Source organism: Dromiciops gliroides, chromosome 4, assembly GCF_019393635.1.
Source record: "Dromiciops gliroides isolate mDroGli1 chromosome 4, mDroGli1.pri, whole genome shotgun sequence".
Classification (NCBI taxonomy): Eukaryota; Metazoa; Chordata; class Mammalia; order Microbiotheria; family Microbiotheriidae; genus Dromiciops; species Dromiciops gliroides.
In genome coordinates this window covers 446,295,451-446,316,769 of record NC_057864.1, presented here as the reverse complement: position 1 = coordinate 446,316,769, position 21,319 = coordinate 446,295,451, and the positions used below count along the sequence as shown (strand labels likewise).

General features: G+C 37.9%; 1 protein-coding gene across 1 annotated transcript in view; it reads right to left on the bottom strand.

Annotated features, from left to right (window-relative positions):
• MAN1A2 (mannosidase alpha class 1A member 2) overlaps positions 1-21,319 on the bottom strand; it is a 241,454-nt gene that overhangs the window by 144,190 nt on the left and 75,945 nt on the right. The window contains 1 exon segment of the mRNA XM_044000249.1: positions 8,543-8,798. Coding sequence (XP_043856184.1) covers positions 8,543-8,798 — 256 coding nt within the window.

Genomic DNA, 21,319 nt, shown 5'->3' with positions numbered 1-21,319 from the left:
TTGCAGCTAAGATTCTAGTTATTCAAATGAAAAACATTAAGTTCTATAAGCTCACCCTAATAAAGTCCCATTTAAATCTTTCAGTCTTAAGCGATATTCACTGAGATTTTTTTGGCTGATCTTATAAAATAAAGCCTTGATGAATATAATTAATGTAAAACCACTTAGCCTCTATTGACTTTTCCCCTTAAAACTATCACTAATTTGATCAAACATATATAATAACGACAATTTTTTTATATTCTGGCACATGAAATGAGAAACTTTGTTTCCACTCTGATATAAACAAATCAACCGATGTTCCATTTGCCCCCAAATACATCTGTATGTCTTCCAGTTTTACGTGACTGTCAAATTAGCTGTCCCAGATGTAAGACGACCAATAATCTTTTAGTTGCCAAATCTAATGGCAATTTTCAATCCTCATCCTTTTGATCTCTCTGCAACCTTGAACACTGCCACACACCCTCTTCTGCTTGATTCATTCTTCTCTCTGGGTTTCCATGGTATTATTCTCTCCTAAGTCATTCTCCTACCCATCTGCTCCTCAGTATTCTCTGCTGGACATTTATCAAGGTGATGTCTGATCATTGTGGGTGTCCCCTGACTCTGTCCTGGGGCCCATTCTCTTCAGGATCTGTTATATTACATAGTGATTACATCAGCTTCCATTATCATCTCTACAGATGATTCTCAGAGCCAACTGTTCAGCCTAGACAAGGAGGAGGACTGTAAGAGTAATCCTGCCCGAGGGGTTTGGAAAGGCTTTGACAGGCCAAAGGACAAAGAACTCAAAGGAAGAAGACTGCTTAAAGTTGAACTGGTTAACTATAGGTCAGACTTTGAAGAGAAGGAAAACAGGAATAAAGTGACTGTAGGCTGAGCTTAGGACAAATTAGTTTAGGAGGGGGTAAAGCACTCCAAAAGAGTTAGAAGGGATAGGATTTCATCGATCATCCCTATGGTGAAGATTCTTAGGTCTCTTTGTCCAGCCCTGACTCCTTTCCTGATCTCCAATCTCCAGTCACCTACTGGACACGTCCAAAACTGAACCTACCATCTTCCCTCTGAAACTCTTCCTTTTCCTGTTGAGGGGACCACTATTCTTCCAGTCACCTAGGCTCACTTCAACACATCTCTCACATGCCTCAAGTCTCTTCTCACTGCAGACAATCCTCCAAATGACACTGATCTTCTAAATCATGTCTCTCTCTCTCTCTCTCTCTCTCTCTCTCTCTCTCTCTCTCTCTCTCTCTCTCTCTCTCTCTCTCACACACACACACACACACACACACACACAATTCCAGTGGCTCCCTATTACCTCGAAGATCAAAGTTTTCTGTTCAACTTTTAAAGTCCATCACAACCTGGGTTCCTTTTTACCTTTCCTTTTTATACTTTCATCTTGCTTCCATGTATTTACTCTGTGATTCAATAATACTAACCTTCTTCATTTTCCTCACACACAACATTCCCTCTCCCAATTCCAGGCATTTTCACTGGTTGTACCCATGCCTGGAACTCTCTCCCTCTTTATCTCCACCTTCTGGCTCCCCTGGATTCCTCCCAGTCTCAGCTAAAGTCCCACTTTCTATAAGAAACCTTTCCCGGGCCTTCTTGAGCTTAGTGCACATTGATGTCCAACCTGTAGACATCCTGGGCTCAGTGTACACTGATGTCCAGCCTGTGAATGGATACAGCTATTCCAGAAGGCGATCTGAAATAATACACCAAAAAACAGTCACTGACCAGTTCATGCCCTCTGAGCCCAGCTATACCACTGCCAGGCCTATTACCGATTACCCACCCCACCCCACCCCAAAAGAGGAAAGGGTCAATATATGTGCAAAAAATATTTATAGCAGCTCTTCTGGTGGGGGCAAAAAATGTAAATTAAAAGGCTGTCCATCAATTGAGAAACAGCTAAATGAACTGTAGTACATGGATGTGACATATTACTATCAGATATGTATATATGCATATGTATGTGTGTGCACACATAAATATATGTAATGGAATATCATTGTACTATAAGAAATTATGAAATAGATGATTTCAAAGAGCCATGGGAAGACTTATAGGAGTGATACTCAGTCAAGTGGCAGAACTAAAAGAACAATTTCTATTTTAACATCAATATTATAAGAATAAACAATTTGGGGGCAGCTAGGTGGCACAGTGGATAGAGCACCGGCCCTGGAGTCAGGAGGACCTGAGTTCAAATCCGGCCTCAGACACTTAACACTTACTAGCTGTGTGACCCTGGGCAAGCCCCTTAACCCCAATTGCCTCACTTAAAAAAAATAAACAATTTTGAAAACTTTTATCAACTGATGAAGAATGAAATAAGAACCAAGAGAACAAGTTATACAACAAAAATATTGCAAAGAGAAGTCAAAGCTTCAAGAACTGTCTGTAGTCAACATAATGGCTGGGTTTGGGTTTATTTTAGCTTTTGCTTCTAGCCTTTGGCTGTTGACTGGTGGACTTAAGAATACAGGAAGGCAAGCTTGAATTCTGCCAGATTCACTTGCTGATGGACTTTTAGCATTTTAAAAATTTTTCCTTTGAACTTAAACTGAAAAAAGGTAAGACTATTATGTGATATGTAGTATGGCAGAGAAAAGAATATCCTGACAGAATATAAATCTTTTGATGAAATCACAGAATTTGGAATCATGGGAGTTTGTGTTGGGAAGGTATATTTGTGGTCACCCAACTTTTTAGTTACAAAAAAATATATATGATCAAAAGAACTACACTGCTCTTTTAGAAATATTTCACAAAGAATATGCCTATTTTCCTCAAATAATTTTGTTTGTGGTCACACTTAAAACTATGAATGAATTTTAAAGAACCTGTCAAATACTAGTTGCCAAGAACTATGCCACAGCTGGAGATACATTTTTTAAAAAATGAATTCATTCAGTTTCATGTTGGGGGTAGGGCCCAGAAGCCCTAAGAGTTCAGCAGTGGGAGAGATGGAAAGGGGAGAAGTCCTTAAGCTATGTCAGTTAAGAGGACAGTAGGGGGAGGAGGGACTTTAAGAGTATAGAGGTATGAGTGATGGTAAGACCTAGAGGATCCTAGGAGGCAGTGGAAAGAAAGATGTCAAAACATCATCATACTCCCTTCATCAAAAGGAGGGGAACTGATGATTTCCATCTTATTAGAGCCCTGTGAGCAGTTAAGGAGCCTGGGTATATAAGGAAAGGAAAGCAAAGTGGTAAAGGATACCAGTGTCCAGGGAAGGAGAAGAGAGACACAGAGGAGGAATGGAGGGAGGGAGGGAGGGAGGGAGGGAGGGAGAGGGTTAGGGGGAGGGAGAGAATTTCTAAAACAAAACAGGAAATGTACTAGGATCCAAAGGTAAGTAACCCTTTCCATTTCAAAATCATCTATTTCCTTTTAACTTTGACCCATTTATACCAACTATGTTATCTAAAGCCAAACGGTATGACTAAATTTTCTTCCGAACAGTCTCCTTTCAAACACTGGAAAACCAAAACCCTGTTTCCCCAAGTCTCTTCATCATCAAGCTAAATATCTGCATTTTGTTCAACTGAATCTCAAACCTCATGCTTTCAAACCCCTTTACTGTCCAGGTCGCTTTTCTCTAAGTGTTCTCAGGTTCATCAATATCCCTCCTAAAAAATGAGGATCTGAAATAACCACAATATTCCAAGGCACAATACAAACACCTCCAGATTACAAGAATTTTTGTTTTAGTTCTTTTAAAATGTCCAATACTCATACCAAATGTACCATTAAAATTCCTAGGTCTTTTACATTTCATCTTTTTAAATTCATTATTCTATCTAGCTTATAATGACTTTTTAGACCAGAAATCCCTCACAACTTCATTTTAGCTCCAAATCTGAAGAGCATGACATCAATGTCTTCATCCAAAATATCAATTAAAAAGAAAAAATCAAGTACATTGCTGTGCAGCAATAAAACATGAAAACATTCTTTAAAGCTGATACCTAGCGAGGCAGCTAGGTGGCGCACTGGATAAAGCACTGGTTCTGGAGTCAGGAGGACCTGAATTCAAATCTGACCTCAGACACTTAACACTTGCTAGCTGCATGACCCTGGGCAAGTCACTTAACCCCAATTGCCTCACCAAAGCAAAACAAACAAACAAACAAAAAAACAAAACAAAGCTGATACCTAGCAAAGTAATTTTTAAAACCACAGTTTCAATTAATTTTGTTGGTAATTATGACAAAACACTAACAAATACTATGTTAGCCAATTCAGAGTCACAAACTTTAGGAGCTGGCAGGAAGTTCATACATGATATCATCCAATAGTCAGTATTAATACTGGAAAAGACAGACTTTGTCAAACTCTTCATCTTAGAAATGAGGAAAGGAAAACTTAGATGGGTAAATGATTAATTTAAGGTCAATTACTTTGCTAATGGCAAAGTAATTGGCAAAAACCAGGGCCTTCTCACTCCCAGGCCAGCATTTTTTTCAAATTACCATTTTAGCTTCTATTCTTCACAGATTGAATAAATGAATAGGTCCCTAAAATAGGACAAAAAACATACAGAGGACTGTGTGCAAAGAATAGTAGATAAAACACAAATTAAGCGTCGATCTGTGTAGAGTTAATAACATCATAGGATTCAGAGCTAGAAGGAACATTTGGGAAACTTCCAATTTAACCCTGTAGAAATTTATGGAAAATGAAATTGGGATTTCCAGAAGGAGTGATTTACCCAGCATCACACAGGCTGTAAGAAATAGAGCTGGCATTTTTAGCTTGGTCTTCTGATTTCATGTAGGTGATGTTTCCTCAATAGAATGTAAACTCCCTGATGGCACTGGTTATTTTCATTCTTATTTTTACATCCCCAGTAACAACACAATGCCTGACACATAGTAGGTATTTACTGACTGGCACTCCAAAGACAACTCTCTATCTACTGCACTATCTATCTGTTTATTTAATTAAGAACACATGAGTTAGCACCTACCCTAGGCAAGTTACCCCAGGAATGATAGGAAACTCACGAGAATGAGCCTCTGAAGATATAAGGACAAACCTAAACAATTCTGATGAGAAGGAAAATAGGAAGGTGTCTAAAAGAGAACAAAGTGGAAATACAGGAACTGATCAACTTGCACTTTTTAAACAACTTACAATTTTACATGACTGGTACAGAAGACTTAAGGAAGAACATGTAGCTGCTAACCAACCAATCAATCAAACCACCATTTTGTTAAGCAACCACTATGTCACAGGAAACAGGCCAGACACTGAGGAAACAAAGAAATAAGGTGCTTACATTGCACAGGGGGAGACAATATATTTACATACATACATACACACACATACACACACACACACACACACACACACACACACACACACACACATATATATATATTTTTTTAAGTGAGGCAATTGGGGTTAAGTGACTTGCCCAGGGTCACACAGCTAGTAAGTGTTAAGTGTCTGAGGCCGGATTTGAACTCAGGTCCTCCTGAATCCAGGGCCAGTGCTCTATCCACTGCGCCACCTAGCTGCCCTGACAATATATTTAAATACAAGTTATCGACTATATATCTACTAAATAAATACAAAGTAATTACTAGAAAAGAAGGCAACAGTACCTCATGCACCAAGGGTAGGGACAAAATGAGGTTGGGCCACATTTAGGATGTTTTTGAGATGGTGAGTACAGAGGCACAGCACAGTTCTGTAAGAATACTGAAGATTAAAAGAACTTGGAGTTGTTTTGTTTTGTTTTTCAGCTATAATGGAGAAAATATAAACAGCTAAAAGGGAAGAAGACTGCTGCTACAGGTAAAAGAGGTGATGAAAACAAAGGAAGGGAACTGAAGTTCTTCAACTCTTAATTCTGTGGGTATTCCCTCTACCAAGGACAATGTCTCCAACTTGAAAAGGACAGAAGATCAGTTGATATAGATGTGCAAAATATGGAAGATGGAGGTTTCAGCTTTCCTCTTCATGATCCAGCCATCTGTAAGGGGCTAAAATTCTAGCTAGTCTGTCTAAAATATCTAATGAGTGGTCACCAATAAATTATAAGCTTTAGCAACAGTTTAGACTTTTAAGCATTTATTAAAGAGAATGAGAATTTGGTGAAGAGAGAGAGAGAGAGAGAGAGAGAGAGAGAGAGAGAGAGGGGCCTAGATTCAGCTATCTATCTTGGGGAGCTATGGTTCTGCTCCGCTCTCCATGAAAGTTCTGGCGAAAGAGAGTGAGAGCACCAGCCTCGCCCCCTCTTCCTCCCACAAGCAAATGTCACTTCCTGCCGCCAAAGAAAAGCCACATGTCTTGCCCTCAGGCGCCTTCTCCTCATGGCGCAGCTTTCCTACAGTAAGTCTCCAGCAGGTGGCGTCATTCCAATCATTACAATGGGGAGAGAAAAAAGAAAACCGCTATCTGACTGATTGAATGACGGCTTTCTCTAGATCAGGAGTTCCTTTTCAGCAAGGTAAAAACCATTTTCATAATGATACTAAGATATTATTCACCTATTAAAATGTTCCTCCCCTTTCCAACTACAAATCTGTGATACTAAAGAAAAACCTGATACACAAAATTTCTAGTTAATTAACAATGTATTAATTATGCTAGCTAATTAATAATCAATAAATTGATGGTCAGTGGTTTCTTTCAGTAACCAAAAATCCCTAAAGGAGATACTGAATGCCTTAATATACTTTTAGAAAAGTGGGTGCCCCAAACAGGTAAAAATCCACCTTGACTGGTTAACAATTAATGAGGGACTAGGCATTTAAATGAGGGTGTAGGCTAAATCTCTTCAGCTCCTCCTGCTGAGAATGTGGCTTGATCATGAGACAGCTGCCTCCAACCATCTGGATAGGGGAATCCATCTCCCTCTGTCCAGAGCACTTCTTCATGAGCTGGGTTGCCCTAAACTCTAGTGAAGTGGTACAAAGATGTAGGCTTAATGATTTGAGGCTGGAATTCATCTAGATTAGATACTGTTTAAACTCTCCTAGTTGGGTGGGGTCCAGCCCCAAGATGGAGGAGCATATTCATGGAAGATTTGGGCAATCTCATCTATCGGCCTGGTCCTTCAAACACTGGCTGACTGACCTACAGGGGCTGGGTCCTAAATGAGGAAACAGAAAAAGAAAAGCCTCTGTCCCAATTAACAACTGGTTATTAGTATGATAGAAAAATAATAATTTCTCTCATTGGTGAGACTAGGTTTTCTTCATTCCAAAACAACACATCACACAAAACTGAATGCAGAAGCAGATGAGAATTTAGGTGTCTTCTATTAAGCCATTAAAGAGATTTGAAAACTATGTAAAAGAATGCCATTCTCACTATAATTACTACTTGGAAAAGTTATTTTCCACAAATACTATGTTGTTTATGTTAACACAATGAATTAATAAATATTTAAGTAATTAAATGAGATAATATTTGCAAAAAAAATACTTAAGACAGTGCCTGGAACATAGCAAGCACTATAAAAATGCTTATTCCCTTCCCTTCTCTCTTCCTATTGCTAAAATTTATTAGTTTTAATTTCTAATACAATAAATAATGATAGATGGAGCCCACATCAAATGGCATAACATGTAAAATACTTTGCAAACCTTCAAGTCCTATATATTACTTGTTATTACTATTATTACTAGGCTTGTTTTTGCCCTTCTTTGTATAGTCAGTATAGTTTCTGGCACAATGTAAGTGCTTCACAAATGCTTATTGACTTGACTGACAAAAAACCATGAAGTGTGTGTGTGTGTGTGTGTGTGTGTGTGTGTGTGTGTGTGTGTGTGTGTGAGAGAGAGAGAGAGAGACAGAGAGAGAGACAGAGAGAAGAAAACATGATATTATCAATATTAACAGTACCCTTTCCACCCTATAAGTTGGTAGGCATTCTTTGAGAGGAATTGTGGACAAAAAATGTATCATCTTAAACCCAAAGTGGATATAAACTTAACTGAATTTAGTTAAACTGGTCCTCAGAAAGCAGAAGTTCATATTCCAAGCCTTTCCACCTCAACAGGAATTACTAGGGCTTGTGTTGAATTGTGTTTAAGAAACCAGGGTCACCACCACAGCAAAATGAAGCAACAGGAGAGAGTTTGGAAGATAAATGTTTTTTAGATTACAATCACCTAAAATGTCATGTCTAAATCACTTTATGTATTTTCTTTAAAGTCATACATGAGTAAATACTGAATAAATACCTGAATAAATCAAGACAAGTTTTCGATATGGTCAATTTGCCATTAAATTTGACAAGTTTTCTGAATGACACAGTGACATATGAGATGAGAAAGACCCCAAAGCAATAAAAACACAGAACAATATCCACATTTTATATTACTGTTAATATGAACAAAAACAATCCTACTTGTAATTACCCAAGAATGAAAAGGGAATAAGACTAATGAAGAACTTAGAAGCTTCTCTCCAAACAAGGACCAAACATACAAAGTCACAAACAGTACTGATCCCAAAATGCACAAAATACATATCCCAACCAACTCCCCCGTAAAATTTAATTCTTTACCTCCTTAATTTTTTCCCTCTTTTCTCTGGTGTCTTCATCTTCTGGTTCTCCACCATTTATTCCTATGAGGTTTGGTAAAGGGACTGGTGGCAGTGGCTTAGTTTCTTTCTTCTTTATCTCCTGGGCTACCCTATTTTTTTCTGTTTCAATCTCTGCTTGTATTGTCTCTCTAGACTTCTTTAGTTTCTCTTTTGCCTCTTCTAGAGCTCGCTCATGATCAGCACGAATTTTATTTCTCAGGCGTTCTTCTTCTTCCCTGGGAGATGAGAGGAAAAAAGGCTGGTTCATAAGTTGACTTCCTAAAAAGAACTTACATCTGTCTACATATAACCATCTCATGCTGGTTGTTTTCAATTCTTCTACTAGATTGCAGAAGCAATCCACTAGCAAGAGACTGATCAAAACATATAACAAAACTTGTATCAAAATAACCATGAGAGGCAAAGAACCAGAGAGAAGATGGGGAGATCTAGAAGTAAATGTGAGAAAGAAAACAAATACAGACTAACCACAACAAGGAGAAAAGCAGTACCCATATTGAGATAGGTAGAAAAAAGAGTAGGGAGGTAAAGATTAATAGGAGAAGAAAGAAGAGAAAAATAGAAATGTGGGCCAAGGAGACAGAAAAAAATGAAGTGACAACACAAATAGCTATATGGGGAAACCATGTCTGTTTACATCAGGACCATTTCATAATGCACTATGGATCTTGGGGGGGGGGGGGCAATGAGGGTAAGTGACTTGCCCAGGGTCACACAGCTAGTAAGTGTCAAGTGTCTGAGGCCAGATTTGAACTCAGGGCCAGTGCTTTATCCACTACACCACCTAGCTGCCCCCTACTATGGATCTTAATCAATACTAAACACCTTCTAAGTGCTAGGCACAAGGGAAACAAAGAGGGGCAGCTAGGTGGCACAGTGGATAGAGCACCCGCCCTGGAGTCAGGAGTACCTGAGTTCAAATCTGGCTTCAGACACTTAACATTTACTAGCTGTGTGACCCTGGACAAGTCACTTAACCCCCATTGCCCCACTTAAAAAAAAAAAGTTCATGAGGACAAGGGATACAAAGACAATATGAAATAGTACCTGCCCTCAAAGAGCTTTCTTTCCATAATAGGAAACATGTACATATTTAAATACATACAAAACATTTGCAAAATAAATCCAAGATAATTGGGGGAGGATGGCACAAATATCATTGCTTCAGGAAAGACTTCATTTGGAGGTGGCACTTTAGCAGAGTTTTTAAGGAAGCCAGAGATTGTAAGAAACAGGGTGGGGAAACAGAGACAGGCAATGTCACATTAGGAGGCCAGTCTGGCTGGGTTGAAGAATGCATGAAGGAAAGTCATTTAAAATAAGCTTTGAGGAGCAGTGGATAGAGCCCCAGCCCTGGATTCAGGAGGACCTGAGTTAAAAATCTGACCTCAGACATTTAACACTTACTAGCTGTGTGACCCTGGGCAAGTCACTTAACCCCAATTGCCTCACTTAAAAGAAAAAAAGAAAGATAAGTTGGAGATGAGCTGTAAAGCTTGCCTCTGAATGCCAAACAGAGGAGCCCGTATTTGCTGCTAGAAGCCAGAGAGATTCAAAGGAGCTTCTTGAACAAGGTGGTGAGTTGTAGGAGTATCATTTTGGCAGTTATATAGAGGTCAGGAGAGGGAAAAGACTATTAGCCAGTAGACCAATTAAGAAGTTAGGTCAGTTAGCCCCAGGCAATTCATTTGCTTGGAAAAGGGGCATGGGAATCTGCTTTTTCTTAGAAAAGAGAAAGTTATGTGTATATAACACTTGTGGGACTTAGGGGGCTTATTCTATTTGAGAGTTAATTTGTTGCAAAGAAATTAATACTAGGGCATCCAAATTGCTGCACTAAACTGTGAAAGGGATGTCTTGCTGTTTTAATCTGAATTTATAAGAAAACTTTATTGTTTGGTTACAACTTTTGTGAGAAATCATTTTTAAAAAATGTTTGAGAATTAGCCTTAGTTCCTTTGATATTTCTATGTTGAGAGGGAACCTTTCAATGTTAAGAAATTGTATAATAATTAGGAATAGGAATCAGAAACCTATTGTAATCCCAGGACAACTCAGTTGGGAATTCTGGATATATGATTGTTGTGATGAGAACATATTCAATAGAATTACTTTCGAGTATTTCTGTGCTCAAGAGATATTTTGTAAACTGTGAGTCCATGTTTTAATTGGTAAACTGTTGATGGATGGAAATTATAGTAATATTTAACAACTGTTGCATGCTATTATAAATTGGCTTTTTAATTTTGCTAAAGGTTAAATACTGTTTGAATTTATTAATTAACTGAAAGCTTTCACTGCAACTTTTGTGTAAGAAATTGTACCTATATACCCCTCCTACTCAAAATGATTCAGATAAAAGTTTTTGGGGGGGGCAGGGAGAGTTCTTGTAATAGTCAAGGAGAGAGATAATGAGATTCTGAACTAAGATAGTGGATACTATTATGCAAGTAAGAAAAAGGGACAGATATAAAAGATGGTGAAGGAAGTAAAATGGGCAAGATTTGGCAACTGACTATCTATGAGGTGATGGAAGTTGAAGATAACAATGATCTTATAAACTGAAGTGGTGTCATCCACAGAAATGCCCAATTTAAACATTTTTTGCAATTAACTCTAATAATAAAGTAATTTTTATTTCCAAACCATGCACAATGTGCCTATATCTAATGAAATAACAAAACTTTTGAAGTAGTTAAGTATTACTTCCAAGAGTTAGTAATTAGCAAATATCTAGATCATGTCCTATAATAGGGACTCAGTAGTCTATACTTATATGTAAATCCTAACCAACTGGCCCACCTAGAGTGACAAGAATAATATGAATGTTTTACAAGACTGCACATGTATAATTTATATTGAATTACTTGAGTTCTTAAGGAGGGGTGGGGACAGAGGGAGGAAGAGAATTTGGAACACAAAGTTTTAAAAAAATCAATGTGAAAATTTGTTTTTACATGTAACTTGGGGAAAATTCTAAATAAGAATAATATGAAGAAAGTAAATAGCAAATGAAAAACTAGTCTACCAAACCCAAACCTAAAAAATAGCATCAACTATCAAATCAATTTTTACAGTAACATTTCCTGTGTATAAAATCAGCTTTGAATTTAATGCTAAGCACTGAATAATATATCAAAATCTTATAGTCTCATAGTCCCATAAAATTAACAAGACACACACACACACACACACACACCCTACAAGGTAGAACACAAAAAAGTAGGAAATTGTAGCATGCTATTATAAAGTTACCAATGATTTCTTAAACTGCCTAATCTATTAGCCTTTTCTCAACTTCTTTGTAACACTTGATTCTACTGACTACCTCCTAGATACTCTCTCATCTCTAGGTTTTCATGACAGCTCTCTTTTGGTTCTCCTATCTGTCTGACCTCTCTTTAGTCTTTGGTGAATGATCATCTATATTCTACCACCTAATTGTGAGTATACTTCTAGGCTCTATCTTGGGCCTCTTCTCTTCTCTTTCTCTTTCACTCTCATTTGATAGCCTCCCCACTTCCACAACACCAACAGCCCTACTGAACATTTTGAATTAGTTCTCCTGTAGACATCTCAACCTCCATGTGTTCAAAACAGAACACAGGGGACAGCTAGGTGGCACAGTGGCTAGAGCACCAGCCCTGGAGTCAGGAGGACCTGAGTTCAAATCCGGCCTCAAACACTTGACACTTACTAGCCGTGTGACCCTGGGCAAATCACTTAACCTCAATTGCCTCACCAAAAAAACAAACAAACCAAAAACCAGAACACATCCTTTTCCCCCCAAAAGCATACCCTTCCCCTAAACTTCTCTATTTCTCCCAAGGGCACTACCAAGCTTTCCAGTCACTCAGGTCCACAACCTCAGTGTCATTCTTAACATCACATTCTCATTCACCTCACATATCCAATCAGATACTAAATCTTCTCATTTCTATCTCTACCATATCTTTCACATTGGTCGTCTTCTCTCCACTCATCCAGCAATCACCCTTGTTCAAGCCCTTGTCATCTCTCACCAGGACTATTGCCATAAGGTTCTAAAATTGATCTCCCTGTCTCAAGTCTCACTCCACTCTAATATATCCTCTACACAGATGTTCAAGTAACATTCCTAAAACACAAGTCTGACCATGTTGCTTCACTATTACCTCAAGAATCAAATATATTCAGCCTGGCATTTTACGTGCATTTCAGAATCTGGCCTCAACCTGCCTTTCTAGTCTTACTACACTACTGCCCTTCAAGTACTCGAGTAGGGCCCAGTCATGCTGGCCTTACACACAACACAGCACTCTCTGTGTGGCATCTCTGAGGCTCTTCAATGGACGTTTCTCTTGCCAGAAAGGTTCTCATTCATCTTTGTCTCTTAGATTGGCTCATTTCTTCAAGGCCAAGCTCAACCACCACCTTCTACATGAAGCCTTTCCTGCTCTCCACCAACAGTGTCCCCCAGTCACTTTGTGTCTATGTTATATAGAGAGATCTGGCTGCCTCAACAGAATGCAGCCTCTTTGAGGGCAAGAACTATTTTGTATCACCAAAAATTAGGATGTGCTTAATAAATGCATAGATTGATTGATAATAGGTGATGAAAGAAAAGGCTTGATATGGCACAGAACTATCTAGGAAACATTCAGAGTAGAGGCCTAAACTGGGCCTTTCAGGAAGATTTGGGTAGGAATAAGAGAGAACAACTGGAAAAATAAAGAAAACCCTCTTGAAAGATGTACCAAGTGATTTGATTGTTAAAGAGAGCTGAGGATTCCAAGAGACAAAAGTACAAAAGTGCAATTCAAGGATGGGTAGACAGCCTATGCAAAAGGCATAGAACTGGGAAATGGAATGACCTATGTGAGAAATGGCTAGAAGGCCATTCTGGCTGGACCATTTAGTATTCTAAGGGCAAAAAAAATGTGAGATTACTCTGGGAAGGTCAATAGAAGATAGATCTTGATGAACTTTAAATGTCAATGGAGTTTTTCTCTTATCTTAGAGGTAAAGGGAACCCCTGGAGCTTCTTAAGCAGAAGGGAGACACTAAGCTTCTGTGCTTTTCTAATATCAATTTGGCTCTGGAGAGAATAGACTGGAGAGATGAAAAGATGGGTACAGGGGGACCAATTAGAAAGCTACTACAATAGTCCAGGAGGAAGTGCTGAGAGCCTGAACTGAAGAAGTGGTGGTGTGGTATATGAAGCAGTGATGATAATGACAAAATAATAAAAATTACCATTGAAGTGTTATGGTTTACCCAAAAAATTGTATACTTTTTTTAAACAAGAACAATTAAAGGCTGAATACATGGTATGGGTAGGGTCAGATTAGGGAAGGTCTTCAATGTGAAAATAGCTTCATTAAATAAGCAAAGACAGTAAAAGGTTCTAAAACAGTGAAATCACATGTCAGAAGTCATACCATTCTACCACTTTTATACAAGATACTCTATTACATATTATAGTATTATGCTAAATGGGGACAGTTAGGGGGCACAATGGATAGAGTGCTGGTCCTGGAGTCAAGAAGATTCATCTTCCTGAGTTCGAACCTGCACTCAGACACTTCCTAGCTGTGACCCTGGGAAAGTCACTTAACCCTGCTTTCCTCAGTTTCTCATCTGTAAAATGAGCTGGAGAAAGAAATGGCAAAACCATTCCAGTATCACTGCCATGAAAACCTCAAAAGGGGTCATGAAGTCAGACAAAAATGAAAAAAGACTTAGCAACCTGTGAGGGAATGGGGGTTGGGCTCCTAAAGGTCTGCCTCTCCTCCCCATAGAGAACAAAATCACATGATTCAGGGAAACCCTAGGCTGGTCATGTGGGGGAGGAGTTTGAAGGGTTGTCCTTGTGTCACCTCCCCAATTGGCTGCGTTCTAATTGGCTAGTTTTTGTAAGGGGGGAAGAAGGGGAGAGGCCGGTCGCATTAAGAGATAAAAAGGCCCAGGAGCCTCCATTTTGTAGCATATTTCACTAAGAAATGGCCCATTCTGGTGAGAATGAAAACAAAGGAGCTTTTTGAAACATCTCCATTACTGGGTTCCAGATATTTTTGAGTGCTATTTCTCACACAACATAAAACCAGATAGATTAGAATAGAGAAAGGCTAGAGGCAAAAAGAGAAATTAGAACAATATTCTATAATTCAGATGAAAAAAGCCTTGAGCAAAGTATTATCTCTGAGGAAAATATTAGACAAATTACATAGTATTACACTGTCTTAAGTATAATAGTTTTCTTATATTGGACATTTGCTTTTCCATGTTTGACTATTGACTATTAGCTATGCATGTAGAAGATTTAGGGAGTAAAGGCTGGATCTCTCTTTAGTGTAGCCCTAGGTTTGCCACTGCCAAATTAGTATCTATTGACAAAGACAAATCTGTATGTGCTCTACTTCTCCATAAAAATTCCCCTGGAATTTTCACTCCTTATCTGGTTTCCTCAACTGTATGATGATGAATTTTGCCTTTTCATGGCCTCTAAAATTGATTATTATGTCCTTACGCAACAGGTTACATGTCATGCTTTTGGCAGCTTTTAAACTTTGGGATATATGATTCTTTTCCATATTGTCCCACAAGTTTTCTACTCTAAAAGAGGTTCATACAATGTGCCAGGGACCACCATCCCCTTTAACTCTCGAGATCATGAGCATGCCAATGCAAAGAGGGGCTGGCTGTCCATTGGTTATCCCTTGCTCAAGCTACAATCTCCGTAATAGAAGCCAATTTTCACCCAAAATGAGTCTTTCCATTGCCTTTTATATAACCCACAATTTTGATTACATGATTCATTGCCATATATCATTATCAAAGATCATTAGTGAGAATTTCATAATAAAAAGGTAGTAGAGGGTGGGGATAGTAGGAATCTGCAAAATTTGTCAGGAAGCAGATTCGAATCACAGTACTCAACTCAGATCAACTTCTTTATAGTGCCGACACCTATAGGACAGTATCTTTCTAATTTTCATAGAAGGTGACAATCCTATGCTAAGGTTTAGTAAAAATACAGCAATTCAAACAGTTAAAGAAGAGAATCCAGCTTTCCAGACCAGAGTCCAGAATCTAGTTTTTCCAGACCAGAATCCAGAGCAGAGTCCAGAATCCAGTTTTCCAGACCAGAATCCAGTTTCCTCCTGATGACATCTTACCACTTCAAGAAGACAAGAGAACTCAGAGACTTTATATGTTTTGTTAGTTTTTTATTATCTCCTTTCTGTTATAATATACACTATCTGTAACATGTACTCTCTGCAGAGGCTCTCCCTTTGCAAGACTAATGTCAAAGCGTCAGTTCATGAGGACAAAAAAAAAAAAAAAACAATCGCCCCTCTGGACAAAACTTTCCTCTCTTCCTTTTCTACATTGTTGTTCACATATTATTAGTTAGCAATAGTTATTATATTCTTTTTACTGTTCTGTCAAGGAAATATTTTGTTTCTTGAGGAACAAAAGGGGGGAATGTGGTAAAAAGTTTTAACAGTCGGTTAGATAATGGAGAGACACCAGTTTGGGGTTTTTTTTAGGAGCACCCTTTTGGGGAGGAGACCAACAGCATTGCCTGCTGAGCACTCGACTTCTGACTTCCGGGGGTGCGAGCTTAAAAGGCAAGGAGAGAACGGAAGTGGGAGCTTTTTCCTGCTCCGCTGGTCTCCTGGCTGCTCTGCACAGACAGACGCGGACTGGAGTTTGACTCAGCCCAGCTCTCGGTTAACAGCACGCGCTTGACTCGGTCTCTCTCCCCAAAAGTGGCCTTGGGTTTTAGTGAGTTTTATACAGAATATAGACTAAGCCTAGACTTAAGACGATTTGTATTTTATTTCTACTTTCCTATCCTTCTAATCAACATCACCTTGTGACTACCATCCAATAAAGGCTCAATCTAGAAAACCAGAAGCTTCTTCCATTTACTAGTCTGGGAGATAAATTAAGGGAAAGGTTAAGTAGGGGAGATTTATGATCTAATATCCAATTTTAATCTCACATAGGATATAGTAAAACTTCAATAGTCATAAGACTATATAAAATATGATAAGATAAAAGATCTTGAAAAATCACTGGAACTGATAAGACTTTCCCCTTTGCCTCTACTGAGTAGTACCCATGATTTATTTAAGACAGGGTCTCACATAGTATAAAATTGAGTAATGTAGTAACGTGTGCCATTCTCCTTTGCTCAAGAATTCTCAGAGGACCAAGACTGGTAGCTAAGGAAAAAGAGATATCAAGGAATGGGATAAGAAGAACACAAGAATAAAAAGAGAACAGTGAGGGAGGAGGAGGAGACAGGTTTGTTCATTTCCTTTATTCCCTCTTGATAAAAGAATAAAAAATGAGCTACCATATAAGCTGACTACAAATTCTCAGCCAGAGAGTTTGCATTAAATCATTTACATTCTCTTTGTCTTCTTGGTCCTAGGATTCTCTGAGGGCAAAGACTAGTAAGTAGCCAAGGAGAAGGAGCTATCGCGAAATAAGATGAGACTAGAACAGGGATAACAAGAGGACACAGTGAAAAAGAAGATGAAACAGGGTAAGGGGAGTAAGGTTTGTTGTTGTTTTAAGTTTTTCAGTAATTAAAGGGCTTTAATATTTAGTATTTCAGACTATCTTTTGGTACAATCTGAGCCACAAAACTGGAACATTATCACAGAAGTAATGAATTAGCTATCCCTCCCAGCTTCCTGTAATCCAGAAATTTGATTAAAGTATCTTCTACATCTTTATCAAAGTCATCAATAAAATACTGAACCAGGAGAGGGACAAGGACAGAGCCTTTTATCATGCCACTAAAAAACTTTCCTTTAAGTTGAAATCAGCTGATGAACTTAATTTACAAAAGATGCAGTCTAGGTTTCTTCTGGGTGAATCATTTCTCCCAATGCAAATCAGATAAATTGGGCAGATCTAATAAGTTTCAGTAAGTTCTTCATATCCCAAATAAATATTCTGGGAAAACAGCACAACTATCTATTCAGCACATCAATTCCATATATTGTTGTACAACTCATCAGCAAGTCACTAAACATCATTACTCAATTCTTCCTCTTGGTGTCAGTAAATGCAGAAATGTAGATAGAGGCAAGATGGCCATTCTTCAAATCAGCATTTAATCTGTCACTAGGATAGTAGATGCAAGAGACAGAAAGTACTAGCCTGAAGATCAGTTAGTGTTACATATACTCCTAGAAACAATTACACGCAATATATAGAAGGTGCTTGCAAATACTTCAAGCATGTGAGATCTTTGAGGTCCAATTTTATAGTTCTGTTAAAGCAAAATTGTGAAAGTATTCTTTCTAAAGCACTTGAGAATTCTGCTGAGATCTCAGAACTGACCTTTGTGGCCACAACTCATGATTATTTTCCCTAATTAAAACTTTCTGCAAATTGTGGGCTACCTACATGGAATCTGTATGCATTCTATTTGTAAGGTTAGAACTATGAGAGCTAAGATAAAGTGAGAATCTAGGTAGCTCCCAACTCATTTCATCTGTCAATGGATGAAGGAAGTGGACTGGGAGAGAGACTAGTTACATCGATACTGAAAGATTCCATATTGGCTTTAGGACAACTAAACTAAAGCTTTCTACAACATTTCTCTCCCTTGAATTCAAGGTACAATAAATGGAGAAACAATGGAAACTGACGTGAAGGGCTTATAGCAGTTTGTCTAACTTGTTAGTGTCTATGTACAAATACTCCTGTGGGGTTTGAGAAGCTGCTGCTTATTTGAAAGCTATGAAGCTCTTCCCTCCTTTTTTGTGGAGAAAAAACCCTTCCCCGTTTTGGGGGAACAGACCCTCATATTTACTGTATAGCCCCAATGAGAAGGAGTATACTTTCTCTTGTTCCTCTATATTTCATTCTTTTACTTGTCAAGCTTTTGGTGCTGATTTTGATTCTCTCCAATATGCTCAGACTCTTTCTTCCATCCTTTCTTAAAATCCTTCATCCTCTCTAGTAAAACACAATATAAAGGGGAATTCCTCAAGTGCTTTCACTTCCTAGGTGAGGACAAGTAGTGAGTGCCTCAGGCAGTAAAGCAAACCCCATCCAACCACTGTAACAGGACGGGTGTGCAAAAAGAATATGGTGCTAATCATTAAATAGCCTTCAACTCTTATTTAGCTTATATTTTCTCTGCCAAAAATAACCTTTGGATGACAACAACAAAAATTGTTAATACAGAGATAATACCTAAGATAAGCAAGGAGATATTAAGAGTGCTCTTAGTTATTCATGAATTCAAGTGCTGAAAAATGTGACAGATGTGATCATTGAGCCTCTGTCAGTGATAGCTGAAAGACTGAAGAGAATGAGAGTTGTACCTCAGGGCTGGAGAAGAGCAAACATTGGCCAAATTTTCCAAAAAAATGAAGAGATTACAGTCAGCACACTATAGATCAGCGAGTATGACTGTGAACATTCTAAAATGAATTATAAAGAGGTGGTTGGATATCTAGAAAAGAAATTAGTAATCGCAAGAGTTTAACCAACCGGGGACTAAACTGAAAGGCACAGGAAGGAGGTAATAATCCTGTGGCATACAACCTGCCCAAGTTCACAGTTACTAAATATCTATGGTAGGATTTGTTTGTTTTTTTTTTTCTTTTGGGCAGGGCAATGATGGTTAAGTGACTTACCCAGGGTCACACAGCTAGTAAGTGTCAAGTGTCTGAGGCCAGATTTGAACTCAGGTCCTCCTGAATCCAGGGCTGGTACTTTATCCACTGCACCACCTAGCTGCCCCCTGTGGTAGGATTTTAATTCAGTTCTTCTTGACTCCAAGTCCAGTGCTCTAGAGAACACTAACAACTAGGGAGATCAGAAAATGAACTGGGCACCTAAGCTAAACCTTAAAGAAACTATGGATTAAGTGGAGAAAGGGTTTTTTCCACTCCCAAACTTGTTTTTTGAAGCAGATGGGTTGAAAGCCCTAGATGAGAGAATGCCAAATACATAAGTTTTTCTAGATAAAGTACTGATACCAGATGACTTTGCTTTAAAGGTTTTAAAGAACTCTAGAAAGAATGAAATTAGTTAATGGCTAGTCCAAATGTGTAACCAGTGATCATATATAATATATGGTCATATATTATAAACATGACAGAGCATTAGTGGATAGACATTATAACTCATACCCCTAAGATGAACAACAAAAGAAATACAGTAATAACTTTTATTCCATCTAGACTGGTAAGATTTTATTTTTAAAAAATAATAAAATAGAATTACTATATACAAACAATGGGAGCAAAAAATATATCATGATTTCTGTAAGGGGGAAAAGACTTTACTTAACTAATCTGATGACCTCTTTTAAGAAGGTATAATCTATTTAAACTTTCATAAAGCTCTGAAAAATAAATAAAAGAAAGCTATTTTTAAAGATTTATCACAGGGTTAGTTTTCTCTCTTCCAAACCTAATTTTGTTGGCCTCCACCTACACTTCCCAGGCTATACCATTCCAACTATACTATCATCAGTGAATATGTTATCATCCATGACCCCCAGCTATGAATTAAAGAGATACCAGCTTTGAAACGTGCATCCTTCAAGGGTCTAACTGAAAGAAGGTCATCTGGCCCTAAAAAGAATTTATTTTTAATGTTAAATCTACACTCAAATTTTTAAAGCCAAAAATTAGCTACTGCCTGCTTCTGCTAGACTAGAGAACTGAAGCAAACTATTATTTTCATTTCCTTTTTGAAAGTTATATTACTATCAAGTTTATCTTGCTTTCACTGGAAGTTTTGATTTCTTTGATGCATGGAAAACAAATACTGTCATGAATACAAATTACCCTGTATGCTAAAAGGCAGTTTCATTTTAAAGCCCATACAAATATTTCTACATCTAGATCAAGTAGTCCTCAACTTAAATTATTAACTGTTACTTCCGTATCACCTGAAAATTCTGGTCTCTCAATAATCCAAAGAAATTATAAATGAACATTAATTAAGCTACCCATAGTACAATGACCTTTTATAGGTAGTTAATGATCTTAGACAAATAACAAAAACTAGTCTCCAATAAAAGGGGAAAAAATTAACTGATTAAAAACTTAACATTTTTACTACTCATAAAGAGTATGGCTTACAAAAAAGAAATACAGCCATATGAAAGAGTTACTCATTTACACAGTGAAAAAGCTGAGGCTATCAGAAAACACAGACTCAAATTTATATGAATAACAGTAGTCAATCATATAAAATTATGATTTACAGATTGTTCTTTCTCTGGGTTTTTGTTAAAAGATATCTGCATATTTCCAGTAAGAAACTTTCATTTTAAATGTACTACAGACTAAACCAAGTTATCTACTGCAGAAGCATAATAGGACTTTCTAATTTGCAAATGGAAACAAAATTACAATTTTTTTTTAATTTTTTTTTTTTTGGTCATTTGACAGAAAAACAATTGAACAACAAAGGACACCTAGGTGGTGCAGTGGATAGAGTGCTGGGCCTGGGATCAGGAAGACTCATTTTCCTGAGTTCAAATCTGGGAATACAATTTTAAAAACAATTAAGATTTTAAAGCTATCATAAGGAGAGAGTTCCAAATGGAAGAGTTCAGTATAATAACTCCCCCCAAGAGAGGGAGAGAAGTCTCCTTTTGTCCAAAAAAGAAAAAAAAAAATCCACTATTGATTGATAGTCTTCTTTCTCAAACTTCAATAGATCTGAGATCTCAATGATGTGTAAACACCCTTCCACAGTACAG